This window comes from Lygodium microphyllum, chromosome 17 (genome assembly GCF_053477565.2).
Source record: "Lygodium microphyllum isolate KBCC chromosome 17, Lygodium_microphyllum_v1.1.10, whole genome shotgun sequence".
NCBI lineage: Eukaryota > Viridiplantae > Streptophyta > Polypodiopsida > Schizaeales > Lygodiaceae > Lygodium > Lygodium microphyllum.
In genome coordinates this window covers 93132790-93160408 of record NC_141151.1, presented here as the reverse complement: position 1 = coordinate 93160408, position 27619 = coordinate 93132790, and the positions used below count along the sequence as shown (strand labels likewise).

At 40.7% G+C, this 27619-nt stretch overlaps 1 protein-coding gene across 3 annotated transcripts; it reads right to left on the bottom strand.

The window, feature by feature from the left end:
• Positions 1-23976, bottom strand: LOC148022147 (uncharacterized). Of its 3 annotated transcripts, XM_087697783.1 has the most exons (5): positions 23226-23976; positions 21427-23107; positions 19422-19894; positions 1164-1446; positions 1-1037 (listed from the first exon to the last, which is right to left on the bottom strand). In XM_087697783.1, the coding sequence occupies exons 2-5, from the start codon at positions 22589-22591 to the stop codon at positions 1-3; spliced, it is 2958 nt and encodes a 985-aa protein (XP_087553909.1). In that variant the 5' UTR covers positions 22592-23107; positions 23226-23976. The 3 variants fall into 3 exon arrangements, with proteins under 3 accessions (XP_087553909.1, XP_087553908.1, XP_087553910.1); XM_087697782.1 differs by lacking the exon at positions 23226-23976 and having other exon boundaries at positions 21427-23216; XM_087697784.1 differs by lacking the exon at positions 23226-23976 and having other exon boundaries at positions 19422-19891; positions 21427-23216.
• Between the last annotated feature and the right edge of the window lie 3643 nt (positions 23977-27619).

Below are 27619 nucleotides of genomic sequence, written 5' to 3'. Positions count from 1 at the left end.
TCAACTAGGAGCTAATATCGATTCATTATTTTCCATAGTGGCTAGGATCATTTCAGCATCCTGTATGATAGGTGAGCCCTTTCTGCATTTCTCAACTATCCGCTTGATTAGTAGGTGCCCTAGCTGTTCATCTAGATCTGAAGTAGAGTCGTTTTCTTCTTGCTTGCTCATGTCTAAGACTGTGAGATTCTTTGGGCTAGAAGAACAAAGAAGCTTCTCTTGACTAGGGTTACTTTCTGCTTCATGGACAGATTCCTCCCCTCTCCAGCGAGGATAGGATGGCTTTGATTCAATATCCATGTCAGTTCCCACTTCATCTACAAATAACTCATCACTGTGATAGCGGCCAGGAGTGGTCATATCCACAAACTTCACAGAACATGGAGTGCTTCCAGATGTATCATTTGTTGACTCATCCGTTGAATCTGTAGCTTTTGACCAGCACAAATGCTCAGGTTCTGGATGGTTGCCCTTTTTACGTGAGCCTCTGTTTCTGAAATACTTTCTCCCTGCTGATTTTTTGCTATTTTCCGCTGAATCTACTTGAATCTGAGAGTCACCACAAGCATACAGATCCTCCGCCAAGGAAACTAAGTCGACGTGTTCCAAATAATCAGAGGAAACCTGCTGCAAGTCAGTGGTGTCACAATTCTTCACCCTCGTAGCTTTATGAAATTCATATGTGTGCTTTCGTACTCTGCCAATGCTACTCGAATGAGTTACAGCTGAATTGTTCCTAACTTTTGAAATTTCACTACAAGCTTCATTGTATGCTTCTACAGCTTCACCTTGCAAAGTGATGATAGTTGTACTATTTTTACATGTTTCCCTCTTCAGAGTTAAAGATTCCATGCTATTTAGGCCGAAGTTTCCATCAAATTGGGGAGACACAGGAGAAGCATTGGGTGAACGAGGACTAGATAAGCTATTCTTAACATGCACAGTTGTATACCCTTTCTTTGTAACAGGTTCCATCTGTGTACAACAAGAGCGACTATCATTCATTTCAGGGTTTGAAGGACTTCCGACATCAGCACCTGACACAAATCAGCAACAAGGTCCCAAAAAAAGTAAGCACAAACTGGAAGTGCTAAATTCAAAAAAGCATAACCTTCTCAAACAAGCCAGGCATGTGACATTATTACAAAGAAGAGCAGTACTACCTGATGGAACTCCTGGCAACTTATTTTTCAACCATTGAAGCTCCTCTTCTTTGACTTGTAACTTGCTGCTAATGCACTTCAGTTCATGTTCAAGTTCCGAGATCCTTTCCTCCTGCTGTGCCTGTAGAACTTCGTGCAAACGAAGAGCAAGTTCTCTAGGAGAAACAGCATACTTCTCATGCAAAAATCGACTCCCCACCAAATCTTCTGAATTGAGTCTACCTTCACCAGGCAGACCCGTAACTTTTAGTTCACCGTGCACTAGATTTCCAGTGGCCCCAAGCTGCAAAGAGTAACACCCCTTGTTTAAGGTCTCTAAATAAATTGCACTAACTTCACAGACTCTTCCTGTTACTTGTAAGTGAAGTCTTCTCACAAGCACAATGGCTCATTGACACACTCTTGTTGATCCATGTCATAATCTAGGAAAACAGTCAATGTTTATTCCACAGTAACGTCCCTATTCAATTCAGGAATCTCAGCAATAATTCCAGTTGCAGTCTCAAGTCTGATTATGTCATTGAGTTCATAGACCCTATTGGAGTCTGTACATCTGTGAACAAAAATATTCTATGTGATTGTTGATAGGTGTGATCAGACAGGTTTTTCTATGTGAACTTGATGTCAAAGTCAGCTCAAGACTCGTCAAAGTATTTGCAAGTATCTATTCAGAAGGTAATATTTGTTTTGGAGAACTACCCCATCTTTTTCCAATGTTTTCAAGAAAATCCTAAATGTAAAAGCAAGGATGAAAAGACGGAACATATCAGACATCCAAAGACAAATTCCTCATTAGTATCTGTAAAACTTTATTAGGCATAACTCATCTGCCCCTGTGGTCGGATATTAAACTATCTATATTTGAAGAGGAATCAAGGTTGTGGAAGATGAATATTTATTTTCATGCTGCACCGGTGCATTCCAATATATTTGATAAAATGCTATATAAAAGAGGCAAGAAGCTTTCTAGCACACACAATCTCCTCCCAAATCATCTGTATACGAATTCTTACCTACAGAAAACAAGTATGTTCAGGCTCAAAAACTTTGTTTGATTGTCTACAAGTTATAACATGCTTCTGGACTCTTAACTCTTTAAATTGGTTGATTTTGACTAGATGCTTTGGGAGATTCCCACCAAGCTCAATACTGATATGTAGAGCTTGTAAATGTACTTTATTTTGAGCTTTTCTTGGCTTTATTTATCTTGGTGGAAGGTGATTGGGATAATTGGGTGTAACTTGTCAGGGGTTGCATGACAGATCACTGATCCTGAGGTTCTCAAGTTGACCAATTGAACATCTGAATGGAATCCTGAATACAATGGCGGGCAGTCCCTGCACACGGCCCAAGGCATCAGTGAGGGTGCCAGATCAAGCTGATGACTATGGCAGCACTGGAGACAAAGAGAGGCTGATGTCGGAGTGTGCTGCAGTAGAAAACATGTGAGTCAATGCTGCCAACTAGATCTGTTTGCTATAAATAGTAGGAACTGCTCAAAACTGGCCAACCTGCATTTGGAGAATAGAATAATGAAATCACTAGAAAAAATGCTGATCATAGGTTGCATGATCAAATCTCCACTTGCCTAGTATGAACGAGTGCTCTAGCCACACTGAAAAAGAAATGCAAGGGCTGGAAACTGTTGGGGAGGGCTCAGCTGAGAGAGATGGAAGTTCGAGGAGGAGTGAGCGTGAGAGTGTGTCAGCTGGAGAGAGAGAGCAGAGTCAAGTACGATTTGATAAGAGTGTACCAACAATGTGTTGGTACACAAAGAGTAAAATGTATTTATACTTAGGGCATGTAAGGGTGCATTCACATGTACAATGTGCATGTACTATACACGGGGGGTTAAACCGGACCTTTATCCCAACAACTCCCACTTAAGGGTCCGATGTGAACCTCTAACTAATCAACTCCCACTAGTCGTATGCAATGCTCGTGCTGAGCTTTGCTGAGACTTTTAGTGAGAATATCTGCAAGGTTGTCTTGTGTTTTGATCTTGGTCAATGTGAGTTGACCCTCTTCCAGAATCTGTCTGATGAAGTGATATCGCACATCTATATGCTTTGTGCGTGAATGATATAGGGCATTCTTAGCCAAATACACAACACTCTGGCTATCACATCCCAAAACTGCAGTATCCATAGACATGCCGAGATCTTCTGCAAGTCTGCTCAACCATACAGCTTTCTTAGAAGTTTCAGTAGCTGATATGTATTCAGCTTTAGTGGTACTCAATGCAATGATGTTCTGCAACCTGGAACACCAAGAAACAGCTCCACCAACAACTATGAAGACATACCCGCTAGTGGACCTACGAGTGTCCAAGTCACCTGCCATGTCTACATCACAATAACCTTGCAAACTAAGTGCACCCTGCCCATAGCAAATACACTTTCTTTGTGTACCCTTAAGGTATCAAAGAATACATTTCACAGCCTCCCAATGTGTTTTGCTAGGATTTGACATAAACTTGCTAACAACTCCCACTGCATGAGCAATGTCTGGACGAGTAGCAACCATAGCATACATAAGAGAGCCACAAGCTGATGCATAAGGGACTCCCTTCATAGCATTTGCTTCCACGACATCTTTTGGGTTGTTGGCTTTGCTAAGCTTAAGGTAAGGAGGTAAGGGTACCCCAAAAGGCTAGAACCTTTCAATGTACTTTTCTTGAGATAAAAACAGCAATTTCTGCATTCTATCTCTACGAATCCTCATGCCCAAAATATGCTCTGCATTCCCAAAATCTTTCATGGAGAAGGCTGATTTTAGCTGATTTTTGAGAGTATCCAAGCTAGCATTTCTTTTCCCAGCTAGCAACTTATCATCTACATACAAAACAAGAATGATGGGGCTGTCATTTGCATCCTTTTTCATGTACAGGCAATGATCTGCATGGCTGCGTGTAAACTCATGAGATAGCATAAAGGTGTCAAACTTTTTGTACCATTGCCGTGGTGCTTGCTTCAGCCCATACAGGCTGCATTTTAGTTTAGACACCATTTGCTCTTTTCCAAGAACTACAAAACCCTCGGGCTGTTTCATGTAGATTTCCTTATCAATGTCACCATGCAAGAAAGCTGTTTTTATATCCATTTGATACAATCTAAGTCTAAGACAACAATGAGAAGTATATCCAAATCTTCTTGGAATACTCATCAATAAAGGAGACAAAATATACAGCACCACCCAACGATTTTACGGACATACTACATACATCAGAATGCAACAAGTCCAAGACATTGGACTTACAAGAGACACCAGAGTAAAATGACTTTTTTATTTGCTTTCCAAATTGACACATTACAAAAGTCAAGTTTAGAGCCTTTTCCATCAATCCTCTTCAGAGAGGTAAGGACATCAAGTTGACATTTAAGGCTTTACAGTGCAAACAATATAAAGTGCCCTTCTTGGTTCCTTTTGCAATCAGCATGGAACCCTTTTTCACTTTTCACAAAGCACCACCAAACAGTCTGGTGTAGCCATGCAAGTCAAGATGACCAACAAATAGTAAACTCTTTTTAATGCCAGAGACATATCTGACATCTTTAAACACAAGCTCTTGACCATTGTCTAAAGACAAGTATACAGTGCCAATCCCATCAATGCTACAAGCATGGTTATTTCCAAGATATACCTTTCCATAACTGCCTGCATTGAACATAGCAAAACACTCCAAGCAAGGAGTTACATGGAAAGAGGTACCAGAGTCTACAATCCAAGTCTGAGTGACACCATTATCAACTGACAAGAGTGCATTAATTACATCAGCCTTGGTAATTTGCATATCTTACATGTGACATACAAGAGCATCATAATCAACTGCATATAATACATCAACCTCTGTATCTGAAAGCTCCTCTATGACCACACTAGAGGCCACAATGGCCTTTTCTTTGCGTTTGGTTGCCTTAGATACATCTGTCTTATCTTCCTTCTTCTTTTTTCTACATTCTTCTTTTTCTCTTGTTCCTTCTTGTAATACCTGCAATCAGGTTTCTTGTGGCCCTTTCGACCACAGTGATAGCAAGTAATGTCACTCTTTTCCTTTCCTTTGCTCTTACTCCTATTTCTCTATCCTACATTTGCATTTTTCTTTTTAGCCTTGCCTCTTACATTATAAGCTGAGTTACTGCCTTCTCCACTAGACATACGTCTAATTTCTTCATTCAACATAGAACCCCTCACCCCATCATATGAGAGATTGGGGTTATTGCTGAGTGAAACCACCAAGGTTTCCCAAGAGTCAGATAGTGTCACGATCAAAAAGATTGCCCTCAACTTATCATCAAAGTCCAAATTTGCATCTTTGAGCTGATTTAGAATCCCTGTAAATGCACTCAAGTGCTCACCTACAGACTTTGACTCATCCAGTGGCATATTCATCAACTTGCACATTAAATGCACCTGATTAATAGGTGTGGTGATCTCATAAGTAGTTTTCAGCTTCTCCCATATTGCATAACCTGTATCTAAACCCTTAATGTCTATCAAGATGTCATCAGTGACACCCATCTTAATGTAAGCCACAGCCTTATTGTTTACTCTGGCCCAATCTGTATCAGACACTAGTGCAGGTTTATCTTCCTGCAAAGCATCCTCACAATCGTTTAGAAACAAAATGCCCTACATGTGGTCTTTCCAAAGGTCAAAACCATGACTATCAAACCGTTTGATTTCCATCAAACTCATGATGTCTGAACTGGAAGAAGTTGCAGTCATTTTATCACGAACACAAGAGTTAATGCATTAAACTGCAGAAGCATAAGCTGAACCAGTCACCACACTGACAAAAATGCAGAAATTTACCAAATTCTGTGCAAATTCCCAAAATTTCAAGTCCAAAAGTGCATAAATGTTAGCCAATCTAACCTAGCTGAGTAAAAATTTCCCAATACATGAAAAGCCCCAAATTTCTGGGATCCAATGTTAAGAAATTTTGCTCATACTAATTTAGCAAAATTTCCAAATTAATTGAGGTCACCACACGCAATGTCTGCAATTCCTAACTTCCAAATCACTGACAGACCTAAGCAATGTCAAATCTGGAAAAAGCCCCAATTTTTCCGGTTCAGAATTGTACAGATCTAGAAACTATGCTTCTACGGATGAACACTGTCAAAAGGAAAGGGAGTAAAATGGTTTTTGAAAAGAAAATCTTGTTTCTTTAGAAAAAAAATATGACAGGGAGGGGGGTTCATTGACTCGTTGGCCTGGGTCGCAACCATGCAGGTGGCGTCTCCTCACCACGCGCTAGACTCGGTCTTCAACCCATCATTTCTTGCAGGTCGTTGCCTAGCCCCCGTGGTTGCTTGCAGGTCATTGCCTGCCCATCGCCAGCCGTGACCAACACGCCTGGTCACTCCCTGCGCGCATGGTCTTCTGCCTTGGCCCGACACGCCACCTATTGCTTGAACTGTTCACCTGGTCAGCTGTTGATGGCGCCCACTCTCACTTGCCGCCTAGTCAGCTGCTGTCAATGGCGCCCACTCTCACATGCCATTTGGTCAGCACGACCTATGTTGCATAGGCCACGACAATCTATTCGCGAGCTACCTGCGCTATCAACAGCCCTTGGTTTTGGGAAATGTATAGATGTATTTATACTTAGGACACGTAAGGGTGCATTCACACGTACAATGTGCATGTACTATACATAATACACGAGGGGTTAAACCGGGCCTTTATCCCAATAGAAACTATCCATTGACAATGTGAACACACCCAAAACTTGTTGAAAAGAAATGCACACAGGAAGAATGTGCTAAAACGGTTAGAGCTCCTATGCTTGCGTCAGAGTTTGAGGGAGTTGACAACTAAGAGATGACAGACTAACAAAATACAATGATCAAATCACCACTTGCCTAGTGTAAACAAGTGCTCTAGCCACATTGAAAAAGAAATGCAAGGGCTGGAAACTATCCATTGACAGTGTGAATACACCCAAACCCGCTTTAAAAAAATACACACAAAAAGAATGTGCTAAAATGGTCAGAGCTCCTATGCTTGTGTCAAACTTTGAGGGAGCTGACAACCAAGAGATGGTAGACTAACAAAATACAATCTAACACAACCTCTCAAATCCTAGGAGTTTTTGAAAACCCAAAGACATCATGTGATGCCGCATAGCATGAAACCTTGGGTTCTTCACCAAAGCTAGGCACTTTGGTTATCCATGTGCAACTGAATGGGTCTTGTTTAAAGCCACGTAGGCAGTTGCTTACTTCTCCATGAGATGGCTCTTGATCCAAGTGAGAAAGTAAAACTTGTAGTGGAGCGTCTAGACTCAACATCTCCTGCTTAATCCAAATCTCTCCATTCGACAAGAGTGGCCCCTCTCCATATATGATCCCATAGAATCAAGTCCCTTGTAAATAGCGCAAGATGCTCAAAGCAACTCTATAGTGAGCCTATGTAGGAGACTTGGTGAAAGAAGACAGAAATTCCACCATAAAAGAAATATCTGGGCCTAGTATGGATAAGCCAGATCAAGAAGCTAACAAGACACTTGTATTGAGTAGCATCTAGTAGGGGATCTCTGATAGTCACAAACTTGGACTTAGGGTCCATGGGGCATGAAATGAGCTTGCACTCATAGTAAATTCCAAATGAAGCTCAAAGATTTACCTATGTTGGAAAATAAAGATACTCTGGGTCAACTAATAAATCTCAAGACCACAAGTGAGAATCCCAAAGTTTGTCATCTCAAACTCTTGTTGCAAATTCTTTGAAGTCCAATCCACTGCTGTGAATCACTCGTGTAAAGAAATGCTCATCTATAGAATACAAACACAATCATGAGACAAACCCACAGATTGATAAAGAAAGACAGTTAGGGTTAGGTTTAACATAGATGAACATAGAAGATAATGAAATTTGAATAATGAATGAATAAGTACTTACCGACTTCTTCTAGAGAGTGACTCCACACAACCATCCAAAGAGGGGTGAGAGTGCATAGAGATGAGTCGACCATAGATACAAGGCTACCAGACACATGCTACACTAGAGAGAGATGAGGGAGATTCGCCTATGACATGAACAACACATGACAAAGATGAGGGATCAGTCCAAATGTTACCCCTGTACTATTTCTTCAGGGATGCATGACACGCTATACCCACCGATCTTGACTAGGTGGAACTAGATATCTATATCTCATTTAGTTTCCATGTAGCTAGACATTTACTGTTTGATCCTCCTATTGTGTACCCCTGCATGGGTACTATTTTGTCTTGTACATCACCTTGGCTTTTTTTCACTGTTTCACAGTACAACAATGACTATCTTTTAGCATGTCACACTTTCTCAATGCAACAAACACACTATGCAAGGTGAAAATTGACCCCAAAACTCTTGTCTTGAGGACAAAGAGTGTGTTGTACTATGATGGATCGTGAAATGCAGTAGACAATCTCCAAGGTGTCAAGTAGCAGATTACATACCTTAGGAAGGCTGAATTAGTGATAACTAACAGGCAGCGGAATTCTGTTGGAAAAGAGCAGGTGACAGCGGCGGCACTAAAATGCAGCAGTAGATGATGACATGGCAGCTATATGGCAAGGATGGACAGCAAAACACAGCAATAGATGGTATCGTGAGCAGTGGGCAATTGCTCCTATTTATCAAACATAGGCTAGATAGACTCCCACAGCAGTAAAAGCAGCCAATCAAGGTGCTGAGTGGTGAGAACAGGCTGGAGAAGGTGGACAGTGGCAGAACGCAGCCAGTTGACTAATGTAGATATGCTGGAAACGTTCGCCAAATGGGGAAGGCTGGGCAACAGGTGCCTCATGATGGACAGCAGCTCAAATTGCGCTATCCTCCATGAACAAGGTGTGGACAGTAGAGAGAAGGCACTTGGAAACTGCAAAAACGAGATTAAGGCTTAGTGGTGGGCAACCTATATGTTTATAGATGGTTGGTTCCTCCCCAATAAGTGTTTGGCTTGTGGGACATAGACACTCTCTAGTATCATGTTTTTGTTTAACAAAAGTTAGGTAAAAATTGATTAATTTAGCTTGTTTTGGGGTTGTTCAAAGTGGCTAGCTGCTAATCAGCATGTAATGTATTATTAGCTTAGCAACTTCTTGTGATGGTTAACTCATCCACATACAAGAGGACCAAAGCACACTTGCCTCCCTCAACCTTATAATAAAGTTTGGGGTCATGATCTGATGGATGGAAGCTACTGTCTATAGAAAGAATCAATCAATCTGCTGGTACTAAGCCCTAGGAGCTTGCCTCAGGCCATAAAGGGCCTTTTGCAACCTGTAGATATGATTCTCCTTTCCTTGCCTCCTCCTCTAAGATGTTCAAGAAGGTAGACTATACATGCATCTAGTAAACTAGCCATTGATGATGAGCTGCAAGATTCAAAATGACCCAAGTGGTAGATATATGGACTGTGGGTGCAAATGTCTCAGAGTAGTTCAAGCCTACCCTTTACGCAAAACCCTTCGCATAACAAGCCTAGCTTTGTGCTTGTCCAATGTGCTATTAGCCAAGTATTTGGTCTTATAGACCCACTTTACACCAATCATCTTCCCCTTCCTTGGACATGGAACCAACTCCGAATTCTGATTACCCTTGATAGCATCGAGCTTCTCCATGTAGAATAGCGCTAAACATCCTATGCAAGAGCCTCATGAATAGTATTATGTTCATCATCTTGTAATATACGTGACGTAAGAGCATAGTTCACACATAGTGAACTATCCTGCCTAGCTTGTATTCTAGTCAATCTACGTGGGGCTATCGGTGTAGTGGGAAAGTGAGATATGCCAAAATCTTGCATAAGCTTGTCAGAAGTGGAGGAGCAATGGAAGCATAAACATCTGCTGTAATAAACTGTTGAAACATGAGACAAAGAAGAAAGGGAAAGAAAGAACAATGAAGAACACAATACAGATGAGAACTCAAACGTATGCTTGGGAAATGGAATCCATATATCCAACATGAGACAATCATATACAACAGTGAATCACTCGCTACGTAGGCATTGGCCGTGGCTCCTCTCTCCATGGAGTCTCCACACGTATGATGGCAGATGAGTAACTGAGTGAGGAGGAGGAGCCTAAATATATAGGACAAAAATATGTCCTCAATATGATCAAGTCGGCCAGCATTTAATGCCGGCCAGCTAGCAATAAATGCTCAATATTACCAAAATAAAGACCACAAAAAATGCCTAAAATATCTTAAATAATGTCCCCGATCTCTACATGCACAAATTCACACATGAGCTGATATATCTGCCAACACCCTCTCTTAGATCATAGGTGATCTGATACAGTACAATGGTACAATGAGAATGAATCATAAACCATACAATATAGAACCATGGATACCCAAGCAGTGGGTGATCAAGCCACCACCAAGGTGCCTTGGAGAGAATCTAATGTCACTGTCGATCGTACCAGCTCTTGAAATAGAGAAGATCATAGCATATCTCTGTGTTTGTCCTAATGTCTCTCAGTAGCATACATGACCATCCTATCGAAAATGCCTCTGGAACATATATGACCATGGATTCCCTACCTTTGGTGACCACCAAAGTATTCCCTCATGTGAGCTCATAACTAGGAACTAATCACGCTCTCTGTCTAATAAACAGCCCATCGTGAACTTGGATGTCAATCCTAGCTCTAGGATTTAAACCTACCAGACTTCAGTCGATACATCAAGGAAGTCCCTCTCTGGATCCTATGCATCTGTATAGATGTATAGATAAGGCACGAATGTCCCATCTCACCACCCTCTTACACTCCCTCTCTGGCATTGGAGAGTCATGAGGGATGTTGTCATCACCACCACTAGAAAGCAATTGAGGAAGGGGCCATCAATCCCTTCCCATGATCCAAAGAAGTTGCTCCTTTCTACGCCTTGGACTTCTCCTTGGTTGGAGGATCCAAGTCTGAGTCTGAGGTAGATGATGACTCATTAGAGGAGTCCACATCCCGCCTCGTCTTCTTCTCCTTCTTCTTTCGAGAAGCCGCTAACTCTCTACAATTCTTTCGTAAATGACCTTTTTTTCCACAATGGTAACATTGGGTCTTCGACTTCTTCTTTGAACCTCTCTTTGAAGCTACAAAAGCCTCACTAGAACCTAATGAAAGCCTTCCCTGTAATTGCAATGATGCCTCATGCTCAAGCAACATCGAGGTCATATGTGTAAAGAGGAGTTGAAGATGTCTGCGCCCTCAAAGCATTTACCACTCCATCGAACACCAAAGGGAGTTTGGAGAGTATGAGTCCAATAAGATGAGCCTCTAGAAGAGCGGACTGCATTTGCCAAAGCTAGTCTTAGATTTGGGTCACACAAAGTAGAAAAGACTGGATAATATATTTGGCCTTAAACAGAATTTGCAGGAGCTGTCCATAAAAAGTAATTGCCCTTAAGGTGGAAGGTGCCGCGTACATTAGCTGCAACTTCGTCCATACTTCAGAAGATGTCCTACAAGATGTAACTGTCAAGATAGGACTCCTTTGGCAATACATTGAAGCAAGGTCGAGTGAGCACATTCATCGTCCAAATCCCATGCAAGCATCGCTTTCTCGTGTTAGAGAGTCATCTCCCGGACAGGCAGGACATGTGGCAGGTAGTCGGCTAGTCGCCACGTGGCATGCAAGCAGACTGCACCAATCGGAGCAGTCGACTGCATTAATTGCAGCTGACTCCAATTATTTTGGGCATTATTTTCAGCCTATTTATAGGCTTTGTTACCAATAGCCTCAGCCACTTGTGTACCACAAATTTCAGGTTGCAGACCATGAAGACTGCCCTTGGGTCTGACAGAGACCGAGATCTTCGAGGTGGAGAAATACATATATATTTTGTCTGCGTCCGTGTATAATTCTCCATCCTTATACAACATTCTTCATTGCAGATTTTCTGCATTTCACTATCTCTTTCTCTCTCTCTCTTCTCCCTATGTTTACTCTGTCTTGGTCATTTGCTTCTGCATTGCTTCACTTTGCCATGGTATCGGAGCATTGAAGGACTAACCTAGGGTGGACCCATCTAAAGAGGAGATTTCAATGCGATACAAGGCTACGTTTTCAACGTTCAAGTGCGAGCAAGTGGGCTACACATCAAAACAAGGCTGATGCAAGCATAGGCATGCATAGGCATGAGAGAAAAAAGAAGATTTACTGAAGTTGTTGCTGCTTTTTTGCTATTAGAGAAGGAAGGCTATGTTTTGGGCCTTCAAGTCCAGGTTTTATCTTTTTATCACCCAAGGCGAGTGAAGGAGCGGGACGAGCAAACCATACCCCTAGCAGGCTGTATTTTCATAGTCACAAGGGATTGCTCTTTGCGTTTTGTGCAGGCATTATAGGTGAAGATGTCTTCTAAGGCCGAGACAGAGTTTCAAGCGATCATGGACCGAAAGGTGCCCATCTTACTGCCTCTTCCATCAGATTAAAAGCTTGATGACGAGAATTACTGCATTTGGCAGGTCATGATGCTTGTCATTCTCGAGTCCTATGATTTGGTGGAGCTTGTTACGAAGGCTATCCATCGTCTTTCTTCGTGAGACGAGTCTAGACTCTCTTCTAGTGACAAGGTGGAGTTGGCAAAGGCTCAAGCACATTGGGATAAACTCAATGCTTGCATTCGCTCATTTTTATTTCTCTGATGTACTACAGCTATTATCTCTCATATTGAGCATTTAATGGTGGCCCGGTAGATTAAAATCAGTCATTTACTACTGCTGCTCTATCTCAACAGCTTGTAGATGTAAAGAACTTAAGAAAATCAATCATTTATTGTTGCTGATCTATCTCAATAGCCTGTAGATGCTGTCACCTACTTTTGATTGGACTTCTCTTGCCCTTGGCTACCTTGGTCCTCCAATGGTTGCAAATCATACCAGCAACATCTTCTCCCTCTCTATTGCAGGCTAAATATACTAAAACGCATCTCTCTAGTCTTTAAAGACGTTTTTCAGTCTTGCATGGGCATTTTTGACAAGTGGCAGCCTTCCCAAATGGTTTTTCCAGCATTATTTATAATTAAATGTTAATTTTCAATCTTTAAATATTGAAAATTAATCTAATAATTATTTTGATACCCTAAAAAATAATTTGATTGGCCAATAATTAAACTGGCTAGGCAACTTCCATTCCCGAGTGTCTCTGCGTCATCTTTGACCATCACATTGGTGTTAAGTACCATTAAACGCCACTTCTCTAGTATCACCAACTGATACTTATGGCTAAATGAATGACCTATGTCAACCAATGGCACTAGAAACCACCAAATACCTATGTGGCATAACTTATAGCAACTTTTTCCTTTGAGATCTCGTGATTTCTTGGAGTCTCATTACCTCACATGTGCAACATTCACTTAACCATGTGATTAAAAATTAATCCACATGTTAAGTGAGGGCCATACAAAGCTCGTCATATCGCTCATTGGAAAGCTTTGGTTGCATAATCAAGGATATACGAACAATGAACAGTTCTTCATTGCTCCATTTGAGGGTTGTGATAGTGTCACCTTATGCATATCTTCTTTTTGTTCTCTAATGCTTTTGGTGTAGAAAAATGATGGTTCATGGTATATGTGCATTGATTATCATGCTCTGAACAAGATTACAATAAAGAATCACTTTCCAATTCCTTGGATTGATAATGTTATGGATAGATTGTATGGGTCAACCATTTTTAGCCATATAGATTTGAAGAGTGGGTATCATTAGATATGCATTAGACAGGAAAATGTGTCTAAGACCTCTAATGTCAATCTAATGGTCAAAGATCGTGCAGAGACACTCAGGAATGGAAGTTGCCTAGCTAATTTAATTATTGGTCAGTTAGATTATTTTTTTCGGCATTGAAATAATTATTAGATTAACTTTTAGTATTTAAAGACTGAAAATTAAAAAATACTTAATTATGGACCATGCTAGAAAAAGCATTTGGAAAGACTGTCACTTGTCAAAAATGCCGATACAAGATCTGAAAAACGTCTTTAGAGGTTGAAGAGATGCATTTTAGTTTGTTTAGTCTGCAAGAGAGAGGGAAGAGATACTGCTAGTCTAATTTACAGCCATTGGAGGACCTTCTGAGGCAGCTAGGGGCAAGAAAAGACCAATCAACAGTAGGTAACAGCATCTACAGGTTGTTGAGACAAGGCAACAATAGTAAATGACCGATTTTCTTCAGTTCTTTGCATCTACAAGCTATTGAGAAAGGGCAACAGCAGTAAATGACTGATTTTCTTTAGTTCTTTGTGAAGAAGTCTGAATTTTCTCTCTCCTCAGCATTGTCTCTCATCTCCTAGCCTTTCCATGGCCTTGCTCTGAAGATTACAGCATTGAAATCACCAAAGGCTGAGAAATTTCAGATTTCTCTGTTGTTTAGTAGTAGCCTCAAGAAGTGTGCCAGAAATTGGAAGCTCTAAGACTTGGATTCAACAGGACTGAAGCTGTTTTCAATCAAATTCAGATGGACCCAAATCAAGGGGCAAATCATATTGAAGACTTGCCAGTCATTTTGGACAGCAAGGGGAGTTGAAATACTGAAAGGGATTGGGAGAATTCCATTGTGCATCAACTTTTTTTTCAATTAAGTTAAAGAAATACCGAAAGGGACACTAGTTTTGGGGGCAACAGGGTGTCCATTGTTCAAGATTGTAAGTTATTTTGCATTTCTCAATTTTGTGATAAATGTTATTGCTGTAACTAAGTTGTAGTCAGGGAATTACCACCCATGCACGGAAGGAAGGTTGATTTTACTCTTCCATACCTATCCTGCTTGCATTTGGTGCTTCAAGCTCTTTTGACATCTTCATTTGCTGCATCCTCTTTGTTCTATACTCCGACTGGTGGTCACAAACATGGGATCCGACTCTGGTGGACGTCACTCTCCGACACATTGCTTTGCCCTTGGGCACACTGTATACTCTTACATTCATTTACAGCATTCGTTCACTTCAGAGTTGTGTTTTTTCTATTCCTTCTTTTGTTTGTGTTTGAGTTTCTGTGTTTGAATTTTGAATTTTGCATTTACGGTTTGAGTTTTACTTTCTGTGTATATGTTTGTCTTGTTATGCTTCTGTTGTGGTCGTACACTCTGTGTTTTCCTCAGTGCAAACCCTAGCAGTGCCTCCATAGTCTTCTTCACATGGTATTGGAGTTGGTGCTCTTATAAAGAGTATCTTGTGGATATTGTGGAGTGCTAGTCTTTGCACGAGGCACATAATACAACTTGTAACTAAATCACAATGTCACAGACACCTTGAGACCCCATGATGTCTTTATCAGGCTTCTCCATCACTAGAGGCCCTGAGGAGGCATTATGGACTCAGCAAGAAAGACGACACTTTGGAGGGCCCTAGAAGATTTGCCCAGCTTGCATCTAGTCCTTCATTTGCATTAGTCTTTACGACAGGTTTATATAGCACATTCTAGATGGGACATTAGGAGCTCTAACACCCAGTCTATCATGTATTTTGATGGAGAAGGCTCTATTTAAAGCATGCATTTCTTTTTTTGTCAATTTTAGATATGTTCACACTGGCATAGGTTTATTTTCAGCCTATTGGTTATGGTAAGTATTATGCTTCACTCTTGAAGTAGAATAGAAACCATAATAGTTGAGTATACCTATTGGTCATTGATGGCATTTCAAATGGATTTTTAAAGGTGGTTACTTTTCTCATATGTGATTAAGAAGGGGTTTTAATGCTAACTCCCCTTGAACAATATTCAAATACCTTAGAAGCAACTAGGAGCCACAATGAATGAATGCACTCTATTACAAGCCACTTTTTACCTTCTTGCATAGGGGGGGCTTTTTCCCCCATGTGAACACCCACTTTGGCTATAGGCCATATATCTAAGGGTTGGTACCTTAAAAGTCACCCTTCCATTAGTGAAGGTATGCACCCTTCCATTAGTAAAGGTATGCATACATGGAAACTAAAGATAAAATCTAACTACAAAAACCCACAGAAAGTAAAAGCAAAGCTAGGAAAAGATGAATGAAAGATCCACCTAAAATGCCAGCCAAGATCACTAGAAATACATGTTAGCAATCATGTTTGTCATGCCTTGCCATTTCTTGTCTGTGAGCCTTAGTTTGAGTTAGATGAGGACTTTAGGAGCTCTCACTTGTCTATCTCTTGTTTTGATGGAGAAGGTAGCTCATTCTAGAGTACTCAATTCATTGCCTTTCAATGCATTTTCTTCTCTAGTCGGGATTTTGTGTGCATTTCCCAGACAGTTTTTGCATTCGTCAGTTTGTCTCACCTTGCTAGACATTGTCTATCTTTTCCAAGATTTTATCTGAGATTTTACCAGTATTAAATGTTGGTTTGGCCCAAGATTTTAGGTCGGCCAGATTTGGGGGTATTTGGCTATTTATAGCCTCCCCCACTTAGTTGGCAGATTATTCATTCATCTTTCTCATTCCTTGGCAAGTGCACACTCCGACTTCGTCGTCTTTCTCCATCTCCAATACTGCCATCATCATCAACCTGATCTAGTACCCTCATTGGTGTTGTGGGCTGCATGCATGGATTAATCAGTTCTCCTCCTATATTCAGCATTCTTTCCTTATTTTGTGCCGACTTCCTTGTGATCCTATAGTCGTTTCCTTGTGTTCCAAGGCTGTCTACCACGAAAACGCAAATTTCTTGTAGGTGTCTTGCAAGATTTTAAGGATGTCTTGCGACCAGTTTTGTGGCTTTGATGATACAGATGAGGAGCCTTCTCAACACTCCTTTGAATGGCAATGAGATTAGTGCACAGATCTTGAAGAACAGAGGTCGCCTAGCATGTTTGTTCGGGAACCCTCTCCTTCTTGTTCTCTCTATGCCTCATAGAAGGTCCATGCTATTAGTCTCCATTTGCCATCAAAGGCTAGCATATATGTGGTAGTTGACCGACTCACTAAAGTAGCCCATTTCATCCCTTTAATTGCAGATTTGGAGAAGGGAAGAAGAAAGGGAAGTCAAGGGCTCAAAGACACGAGAGTTCTTCGAGCTCTTGACTTGGATTCAGAGAAGTTTGTCTGCCCATACTGTGGGAAGGGGACACATCTAGAGGAGAAATGTTGGAAGAAGTACCCTCACCTTCGTCCAAGAGTGAAGGTTGGAGCTAAAATATCCGAGCCTTCTACCTCTACTCTGGCAGTTACCCATGAGTCCTTGTTCCTTCATTTTGTTGAGTTGAAGGAGCCTTCTTCAAAGGTTGTCTCGTCCTCAGAGAGACCTTCATCGGTTGATAGTGGAGCTTCTAGTCATACTACTCCACAAGGTGATTTGTTGTAGGATCTATGCCCTTTTGAGGATTCAGCTACTGTTGGTGACATTGTTTTAGTGCCTATTAGTGGTGTTGGTACTTTGCCTTCATTTCCCAGCCGCACTTCGAGCTCCCTTTCACAATCCATTCCGGAATTAGGCTTTTCATTTCTCTCAACTTATGGCCTTATTAAGCTTGGTATCAAAGTTGTCTTCATCGAGTAGGCCATTTGTATTGAGGATTCTTTTACAGGGGCCATTATCGCAACAGGTTGGTAGGAGAGCGACTTTACAAGCTCCATTCCCCTTCTCTTATGCAGGGCCCTCCCAAGAAGTTGTCTATTGCTACACCCATTCCCATGTGTGCACCATCTATTCCAGAGGCTCCTTCCCATCCCCCACCCTCTTCTTCGATGGTTCCCCTCGTACCCCCCATCCCTTTTAGAAGGGGATAATCGAAGTGATGCAGCTGTGAATTCCCTGGCCTTGAATGTTTTAAAGGGGGTTTCCCAAGATCATAAGGAGCTTCTTCATTAGCAGTCTACATCGACGGACTTCATTAACATTGGCATTCCTCTTGCCACCCTAGGATCCATTTCTTTCTTGGCCTTCTGCCACATCCACGATCTGAGACGAGGTGTTAGCAAAATGTTCGTCATGCCTTGTCATCTCCTACCTATGAGCCTCAGCCTGAATCAGGACTTTAGGAGCTTTGACCTATCTATCTAGTATCACTTGTTTTGAAGGAGGAGATAGCTCATTCTAGAACACTTAGTTCATTGCCTTTCAGTGCATTTTCTCCTTTAGTCAGAATTTTGTGTGCATTTCTTGGGCAATTTTTGCATTCATCAATTTGTCTCACATGCCGGACATTGTCCACCTTTTCTAGGATTTTTTCTGAGATTTTATGGCATTTAACTAGCATTAAATGCTGGTCGTCCATATTTTGGCCCCAAATTTCAGGTCAGCCAGATTTGGGGGTATTTGGCTATTTATAGTTGACACATCATTCATTTATCTTTCTCATTCCTTGGCAGGTGCACACTCCAACTCCGTCATCTTCCTTCGTCTCCAGTGCTGTCATCATCATCAGCCTGATTTGGTGCCTTCACTGACACTATGGGCTGCGTGCAGGGACTGATTAGTCCTCCTTTTGTATTCAGCATTCTTTCCTTGTTCAATGCAGATTTCTTTCTTTTCTTGCAGTCTCTCTCTGTTCCTTTGTCTCCATGTTCGTGTTCCTTCTTCTGTGGCGCACTCTCACAATACACACATATGCACTTGTTGCAGCCGCTAACACTCAATAACTAGCAAGCTTCTCCCAAAGTCCCAATGCATGTTATTAAATTGCAGCTATCCTGCAATGTAGAAAGGATAATTATGGCTGAGATTGTCTAAAGCAAAGGCGCATGAGATCTGCACTTTCAACTAAGGAATTTTTTGGTAGGCTAGCTGGAAGATATTAGTAACCTCTAGTCCACTTGAAAGACAGTGAGATCCACCCTTTCAACTAAGAAATTTTCTGCCAGGCTAGCTAGAAGCTTATAGTAACCCCTAGTCCTCTTGGAAGATGGCACTTTTTATTAGCACCCCAACAAGACTGGTGTGTTCTCATCTACTTGCAATGTGTCTCAGAGCTAGAACCTATTTGAGCATTGAGTTTAGTGATGCCTATTTAGAGTGGTTTGTATAAGACTTTCATAGAATGTTTTGTTCTTATCTACTTGCAATGCATCTTGAAGAAGCCAGAGCCTGTTTGAACATTGAAGAAGCCAGAGCCTGTTTGTGTGCAAATATTTCTCATTATTTCTATTCATAAATATTAACCCTACCCTGGGCTTAATAAGGCTACTTTTGCCATGATGTTCATGAGAAGAAAATGACTATACAGTTAACAAAACAATCAATATCAAACAAAGCATGTGCGCTGTTTTAGCATTTGATTTGAGAAGAACTAAAACATTTGCATGCACAAGTATACATAGATACATGCAACTAACCTCAAGATACTGAGATACACTCCAACTGTAAGAGTCTGAAGATGTGTTTTTGTCAATCAAATTCAGTTCCATTCTCTCAAGTTCAGCTTCCAATTCAGCTTCCAGTTTGGTCATGTCCTTTGATTGCAAATGTTCAATGTTTGATGCAGACTCCATCTTGTCATTCAAGGACAACCTCATGCTGTTCAGTGCCTGTGTTGCACTCCTGACTCTCTTAAGTGTGTTACTTATGGCAAGTTGTCTATCATCTGATGACATACGTCCTGTTTTCATATTGGAAGGAGCACACCCAATTTCCATATTCTTCCTCCCTTCATGCTCACCCTCTAACATCCTGATTAGATATTCTGTTTCCTTTAATAGCATGGCAAGTCTCTCCACTTCATCCACACTTGACATGGCAGTGAACATCATACCAACCCCCACACCAAAGTTGAATAACAGTCCGTGAAGTGACGTTCCTGCATATCCTGCTTCAAGAGATAAAAAAGAATTAAGATGCAATAAATATAAGTAACCAACCTCAAGAGTTAAAACTCAAGGGAACAGTTAAGACATGCCTCTTGTCTCCCTACTAATTCTAGAGGACAGCAAGGAATTCAGAAAAGACACAAAAATCATCCATGAGCTCTTCCAGTCTTTGAATCCAACAACTGGCTGCTCTAACTTCCAGACAAAATACCAAAATCCCATTTCCATATTTTTCTTTATAAAATATGAATTGTCCTGGCTGATTACAGTAGATGTAAGGCATCAGCAATAATCCATAATACATTGATATCCCTGGTGTCATTCTAATTTAACATATAAGTGACTAAGTTTGCAACGAGAGTTAATACAGCAAGAATGCATTTAAAGAGCAAAGTGTCTGCAGGCTTGCAAGGTAATCCAATGCAGCCAGGAAGCAAGACATCATGTAGGCTACATGGCATCACATGTAAGTGTTTCCACACACACTGATTTCCTTCAAGTAAAGATCAAACTTGGTCTTAAAATGCTTCACTCTAGACAAATCTCATAATTCCTTCAGGTAAAGATCAAACTTGGCCTTAGAATGCTTCACTCCAGATAACTCTCATCTACTCCTTGCTATGTCTGAACCAAGGTTGTCAAGTATGAAAGGTACAGCATGGTATGGTACGATAAAATGCGGTACTAATTGGTACCTTATGATTTTATAAGGTACGGTACAATATTAGTATGAAAAAAAAAACAAAAAACTGGTTATTTTGGATTATAGATAATAGAACACATGTTTAGAGCTAAAATAGCAATGTCATTTGAGTTAATAGGATGAATACATGAGGGTAACATGGTAAAACCTCATGCGTAATGTGCTACTAGAAGACAAATGGGAGTGTATATGTAATAAATCATACAACAAAGCAAAGTGTAGGGTGGATGGACAACAAGAATCTTCATTCTTTTTTTTTTTTGTGTGTGTGTGTGTGTGTGTGTGTGTGAGAGAGAGAGAGAGAGAGAGAGAGGCTTGGCAGTGGGGGGGAGGGATGCTCTTGGAATTGCATGTTCATCTTGGAAGTTGGGAGAGAGAGAGAGACTTGAAATTATGATAATAAACATAAGGCTTAGGAGTTGGAAGATATTATGTGGTCTAGTCTTCATAGGCCAAAAATAGCCTATTTCTTGGTATGAATTGGTACAGATACGTACCGTATAGTACGGTACGAACTAGTCCGTACATAGTATGAATGCAACTATGGTCTGAACCTTACAAAGAAAACTTGAAACAACCACATAATATTCACTTTACAAACAGAACAGTTCAAGCTGACAGCACTATTACAACCTCAATCTAGACCATCAAAACAATCGAAAACTCAGTATAGACTAGCAAACAAGCTATAATATTGACTTCTCAAAACCTGCAATTACACAAACACTTAACCTGTAAGCAAGTTGTTGTCTCCTAAATGTATAAAGGAAAGAGCTTTTAACAGTATCTCAATAGAATTCATTACCACAGAAAACAAGATTGGAGCATTACCTTGGACAAAAACCCCTTCTTTGTTTAAGGCGACAGAACCATCTTTATTACTTCTACATGCCACTGCAGAACTATCCTGGAGAGCATTCCCAAAGGTGCAGCTTTGATTGCTGCTACATGGACTGGCTTTGTCCATAATTACCCTTGTGTCTGAAGAGCATTTTTGGCTTGCTTGACTTGGCAAACTAACTGCAATATCCGTTTGCATAGTCCTGTTGACCTCCACCACAACTCTTGCTAAATGGTTCCCAACATTTGTATCAAGACCACCTACGGAATGCAAAATTGCATCTCTGCTTGGCACAACAAAAAAGGGTAAAAGCCCACCTGTTGTCTTCTGATAATAATCTTCACCTAGTTGAGCAGAAAGACAGCTCTCTAGAGAAGACATTGGCTTTTGCAATGCACGGAACTTCCTCCTTGAATTGGAGACTCTGTTGCTACCACAATTATTTGGTGCCTTTGGTTTGTCAGAGCTTAATACTTTGGTTTGACTGCTAGCTTCACCATGCCCATAAGAATCCAGCATGAATATATGCTTTGGAAGGTTCCAAAAGCTAGGCATTGATGTTTCACAATGCACACACTCTTCTGCGGAAATAGCTGCTTTGTCACTATTCTTCTCCCAGAGAATATCTGGTCTGAGCGCCATTGCATCCTCTTCCCACTTCTTTTGACTTCTGTCCTGAAAAGAGAATGCCGAATCTTCTTTCTGGCATATAGACTGTCTGGCCCAAACACTAGAAACCTGCTCATCTTGGAAAAATTTTATATTAGAGTCTACCAATGGCATTTGATGGCCAATCTTTGCAGCTGGACTGCTACACGTGTCATATTCTTGGTAGCTCTCACATAGGTTATGAACTTCCTGGCATGATCCCTTTTCTCCGTCAACAGCACTAGATCCTGTATCTGTGGCATATCTGTTTCTTGTTGAATCCCAGGCCTGTGCAGACTCTTCCTTACCAGGTGTTGACTTTCTCGATTGTCTTCCAGGAGCAGGAAGATGACAATTCCGCTCCCTACATGAGTGAGAAAGCCTAGATTGCCCAACACATTGTTCATCTGAATTATGTGTAGATAAACTTTTTACTTGATGAGCAATCTGCCAACGTCTAGCAAGATATCCAGAACCAGCAGCAGCTAGCAGTATCCACACTTCCATCTATGAAAAAACAGATGCATCAAACGAGAGCACTGTCATCTAGAACACGAATCCAGACTCATTGAGGATGATAGGTGCATCTTGCGAACGATGGAAACAAGCAAATTATAATGCGGTATATTCAGCCTTCGCCAAGGATGCGGAAGCAAAGGAGTTTCTTTAGTTTGAGCTACTCTATCAAGAGATAGCGACGGATGTTTCTGCCAATCATGCAAAAACCAATACCAGGCCACTGAAAAACATTGAATTGCAGAAGCAGGATAATGAGATAGCATGCTTCACGCCGGTTGATGCGGCATTTGTCTATCAATGATAGGATGAAACCGAACGGGTAGTGAGCGGACGCTGAAGCGGAGTTCGCCACGACATTGTCTGCGCCGATATAAGTTTCCAAAGGTCGATGAAAGAAGTGTGCCTCGTTCCAACAAACGGTGCTAAACCTCCATTGGAGTCCATGCGAAGGAATGTTCTATTTTAAACACGTACTCTGAGCCGAAGGAATAGGCTAATGCGTACCTATCATGAAAATGCTGCAACATCTTAATTCCAATTCTGTTATTCCGAACGATGATGCAGAGACCTTAAATGAGAAGAAAACGGAGACAGAAAAACAAGCACTGGAAGAATTCCGTACTAGGCTGAGGACACCAGCAACAAAACAAAAGGCAGGTGGAAAAGACGATAGAAACGCTGACAAGGTAACGTGGTTGAGCAGTCAAATCCAACGAAAGGCCTCGTGGATCCCTGTAGCTCTTTTGAAGTTCAATGCCTCATCTTCTGACAGCCTAGATTGGGAAGACGAGAGCAACAGGATATCCATTTTCGCCTTGGAAAAGAACGTACATCCGAATCCTGGGACAAAGCATTTTGCAGCGAATGCCTTCATTCGGCCCGTATCGCCGTCCATCGGGTAAACGCCTGCTTCATCCAACAACTTGAAGCTTGCGAGCGACCGGTCATGGATATGACAAAAGCTCGGGTCCTTTCAAGAACCTCGGCGGTGTTTCTGATGAGACTGGACTCCGTCGGCTCCATTGAACTGGAGTAAGAGAGAGAGAGAGAAAGGTCCATTACGGAATGAGAGGACATTCTGAAGAACGGTCCGCCATGGTGTATCCAATCCGTTAAAGGCAGAAGAAGGTCAAAGAGATAGGTCCATTACAGAATGAGAGAACATTCTGAGGAACGGCCCGCCATTGTTGATTTCAATCGATGCAAGGCAGAAGAAGATCAAATGAATTTGAATGGATGGAGAGAGAGATTAATGTGAATAAGGCAAATGCTGCAGGCGGGGGCAGTGAAGAAGGATTGATGATCTTCGAGAGCTGACAGGAGAAATCAAAGCTCCAAACGATGAAATATAATTTCATCGATTCATCCTCAAATTTGCGGCATTGAGTGTGTGAGTCGCGGAAGACACTGATGAGCTGGAAGTCTTCTCTCTCTTGTTTTATTTGTTATTCTTGTTTAAATTTTTGTCTTGATCTTCTTCCAATCATTTTGGCTGTTTTTTTAATGTTTCCTAAAATTGCTCTTTACTATTTGTGTGACGCTTCGAGAGCATGGGTCCGGCTTTAACCACTCCATGTGGGATTAACTACCTCACGGCCCATCTTTACCTCGGTCTCTTTCTCACAAGAGCACAAAGAGCATGATAGATTCTCCAAAACATTGGAATGCTATGCATACTAAATGCTAATATTAGACGTGAAATGATTTTGTATTAATTGAATATCAGAGTTTACATTGATACTTGTGGTTAAGGGGTAACCTACTCCTGGTGACCAACCAAGTGCAGCCATAATCAACTTCTTACATCATCCATAGTGTTGTCCTGTTGTTAGTGAGAATGGAACCCATAACCTTGGATTTATTATACCATTTTGCTACTACTTGAGCTAGTTGTTCTTAGTTGCTAAATGGTATTATGGATAAAGCATAATAGCTGCACTATGCACAAGCTTAATGCGCTCATGGTTGTGCTATCTGGGCTTCAGTTGTAGCATCCACACGCAAGTTAAGTTCGTCTAAAACCTACCATTTGCAAATTGTGCCATAAAACCTCTAGAGCACACTTTTCAAGGTTGCTAGCTCCTTTGAATTCCCCCAAGCATATTAGGGTCACGCCACACACAAGTAAATGAACTTGTGTGCGATCTAGACTTCAGGTTGTAGCATCCACACACAGGTTACGTTCATTTGGACCCCACCATTTGTAGTCGGTTCCATGAAACCCTTTTATATATATATATATATATATATATATATATATATATATATATATATATATATATATATATATGTAGAGAGAGAGAGAGTACACTCAAAGGAGAGAGAATACAATATCTATCAACTTCAGGCTACTAGCTCCTTTGAACTCCAGTAAGTTCATTGAGTACCTCTATTTTTGGAGGTATCCCATCAACTTGCTAGACCACACAAGTCAACAATGGTCAAATTAGATGTCCATGTGCCTTCAAACCTAACTACATGGACTCGTCTAGGTAAAATTTACCTACATGCACTTTGGACCTTAGTGATTAGAGTTGTTCCCCATGCATTATGCAACTTGCATTGCTTACTATGGTTGTTATGTACAACCAGCTAATTGATGTTAACAATGCACTTTACTTTGTGGTGGATGTCTTACACAATGATGTAATTTTTCTAATAACACCATTAATGCATTGCGACACATATGAAATGAATGTCGAGACAAAATTATTGAAGCATGAGCCTTTTCATTGTAGTAAGTGTTGACATTGAAGAACTTTATGCATTGATGAGGGACACATAATTTTAAAGATGTTGATAGCTTTTGAGGTGGATGCCAAGGTAGATTCATCTTCTTGATGTTGACTTTCTTGTGTGCCCTCAAGGTTAGGTAAGGCTTATGCACTTCCTTATGTCTTCAACATGTTTTGCATTCTTGGGCTCTTAGAAATTGTTAACTTTGCTACTTCTTGATGCCTTTTTTAGACTCAAGCTTACTACTTGTCACATGTTTATCCGGCATTCACTTGATAAAAACTTGAGAGTACATGTAGTTTGTTTTAGTTTCAAAAATGGGAAAATTTTGACTATCAGTTAAAATATAACCATATTACATGATGTGTACCTCGTTTTCTCCCCAACACAAAAATATTGCAATGCTTATGAGCATTATAGGGATATTACTCTTCTGGTATGCATGAATTTTTTCTAATGAAATTTTATTTATATATAAGATTTGTAAATTGATTATATTACAAGTTAATGGGTTATGGTCTAATGTTACTTGGATGTGAAACAAGTCATTTGAAAAAAGTTAGGATTATATTCAAATGTAGCATGGGTACTGATAAGTTATGTTATCTTAACTAGTAGGTGACCTATCATGTTGAGTACCATGTAGGCTTAGCTTTGTCTACTCTTGGCACACATCTATTCTTATGTGAGGATTTTATAAAGTAAGGGGTGGTATAAGATTGGTTTGTGTATCTCCACACCTCGCATATGTTGGTAAGTATTCAGATGGAAGTTGATGGTACATATGTTGGGTCATATTGGGACTTTCATATTACTCATCTTTGCTCTAAAATGATAATTAGCTAGCTTCTAATTTCAACCATCAAAGCTCAAATAATATAAGTATTTTTCAACTAGCTTTGTTCCTCTACTTTTTGTTCCATTTCTTGCTCTTCCTCAATAGTTTGCTAGCAAATTCCATCATAGAAGGTATGAACCAAGTGATGTTCCTCAGTTTTCTCCTTAAGGATGTTCCTTACAAGGTTTTCCAAGAGCTCATAATACTAATGTAGTCTAGGCATCCACTAATGAGAGCTCCAAGGCTTCGACAATTGCGTTGATTGCGCCTATAAGCTTCGCACTTCTCACTCCTTCGTCCCTCGTGCGCAAGAAGTTGATCTCCTCCACTTGTTCCTCCAAGCTAAAGTGAGTTCATCCTCTCTCTCTCAATCTCACCCTCTAAGCACCCTCAAGCTCTCTAAATTATGTCCACAAACTCTCAATCTCTCTACCTCTCAAACTGGGAAAATCCAAGAAGGAGAGAAGAAGAGATGGAGAAGTTATAGATAAGATATAGGAGGAAAAGCTTACAAGCCTAGTTGGAAACCACTTCCTATCCTCCATAGCCTAGCTCACATGCGATAGAGAAAGCTTCGGTGATGGTAGACTTAGAGAAAGAGAAAAGAGATAAGCTTTTGATTACTAGTCATTTAGAATGCTTATGTTAAGGTTTTTTAAACCTTATATATGTATTCTGAAATTTAAACATTGGGTAGGGCCTAATTCTAATTAGTGTGTACCACCCGTTCCTTTCGAGCCTGCCTTCAGTGAAAAACCCACCTCATTTCACTCATGCGTTATTAAACATGCATTATTTACATTTTGCACAAAAGTGAGCTCGATACTCTCTTTTTTTTTACATCTTTTCTTTTTCATTCAAACCCTATGATATTTCAAGGTCAACATATTTCTCATTTTTTGTGCCATGCAATCCTTTGAGTTTTCTGTTGTGTATGCCTTTTTTTTTGGAGAAGGCTTGAAATTTGAAAGATGCAAGATGCCTCAAGGTTGTATCCAAGGCTTAAATTTTTTTTGAATTTCCTAAATGCCCATCTTTTGATTTGCTTCTCTTTTTTCTTTGCCTTTTCTTGATTCTTAGCCATTTTCTTTGTTTTTTTGGAATTCATAACCGGTTAACATTACCCCTGTCACTATTTGAGTGCCAATCCCATGGTAGTGGTAGATGCACTTGGAATGGTAGTTGAAAGGGTAAGAGGTCATATGATGTCAAGTGAAGGTGGTTATCAATGGTCTTTTTTCTTAGCACTTCAAGGTACCTCCAAGAAAATTGTGCGTGCTATGTGGGAAGAATGAGTGGTCTATGCAATTGGGAGATTCGTCTATGCTAAGAGGGCCAAGAATCTTTAGGACTATTCCACACTTGAGGACGCAACTAGTGGAGGGTTATTGGTGCAATGAGGTGGTTGTCAAGGATACAGATCTATGAATTTCTTGAAATAT

What these genes read in the sequence shown, in the direction of transcription:
- LOC148022147 (XM_087697783.1), bottom strand. Translation starts at nt 22,591, where the DNA reads ATGGAAGTGTGGATACTGCTAGCTGCTGCTGGTTCTGGATATCTTGCT. An exon ending in GTGTATCTCAGTATCTTGAG is followed by an intron (nt 1,447 to 19,421) that starts GTTAGTTGCATG and finishes TACTCTTTGCAG; the next exon opens with CTTGGGGCCACTGGAAATCT. An exon ending in GTTGCCAGGAGTTCCATCAG is followed by an intron (nt 1,038 to 1,163) that starts GTAGTACTGCTC and finishes GATTTGTGTCAG; the next exon opens with GTGCTGATGTCGGAAGTCCT.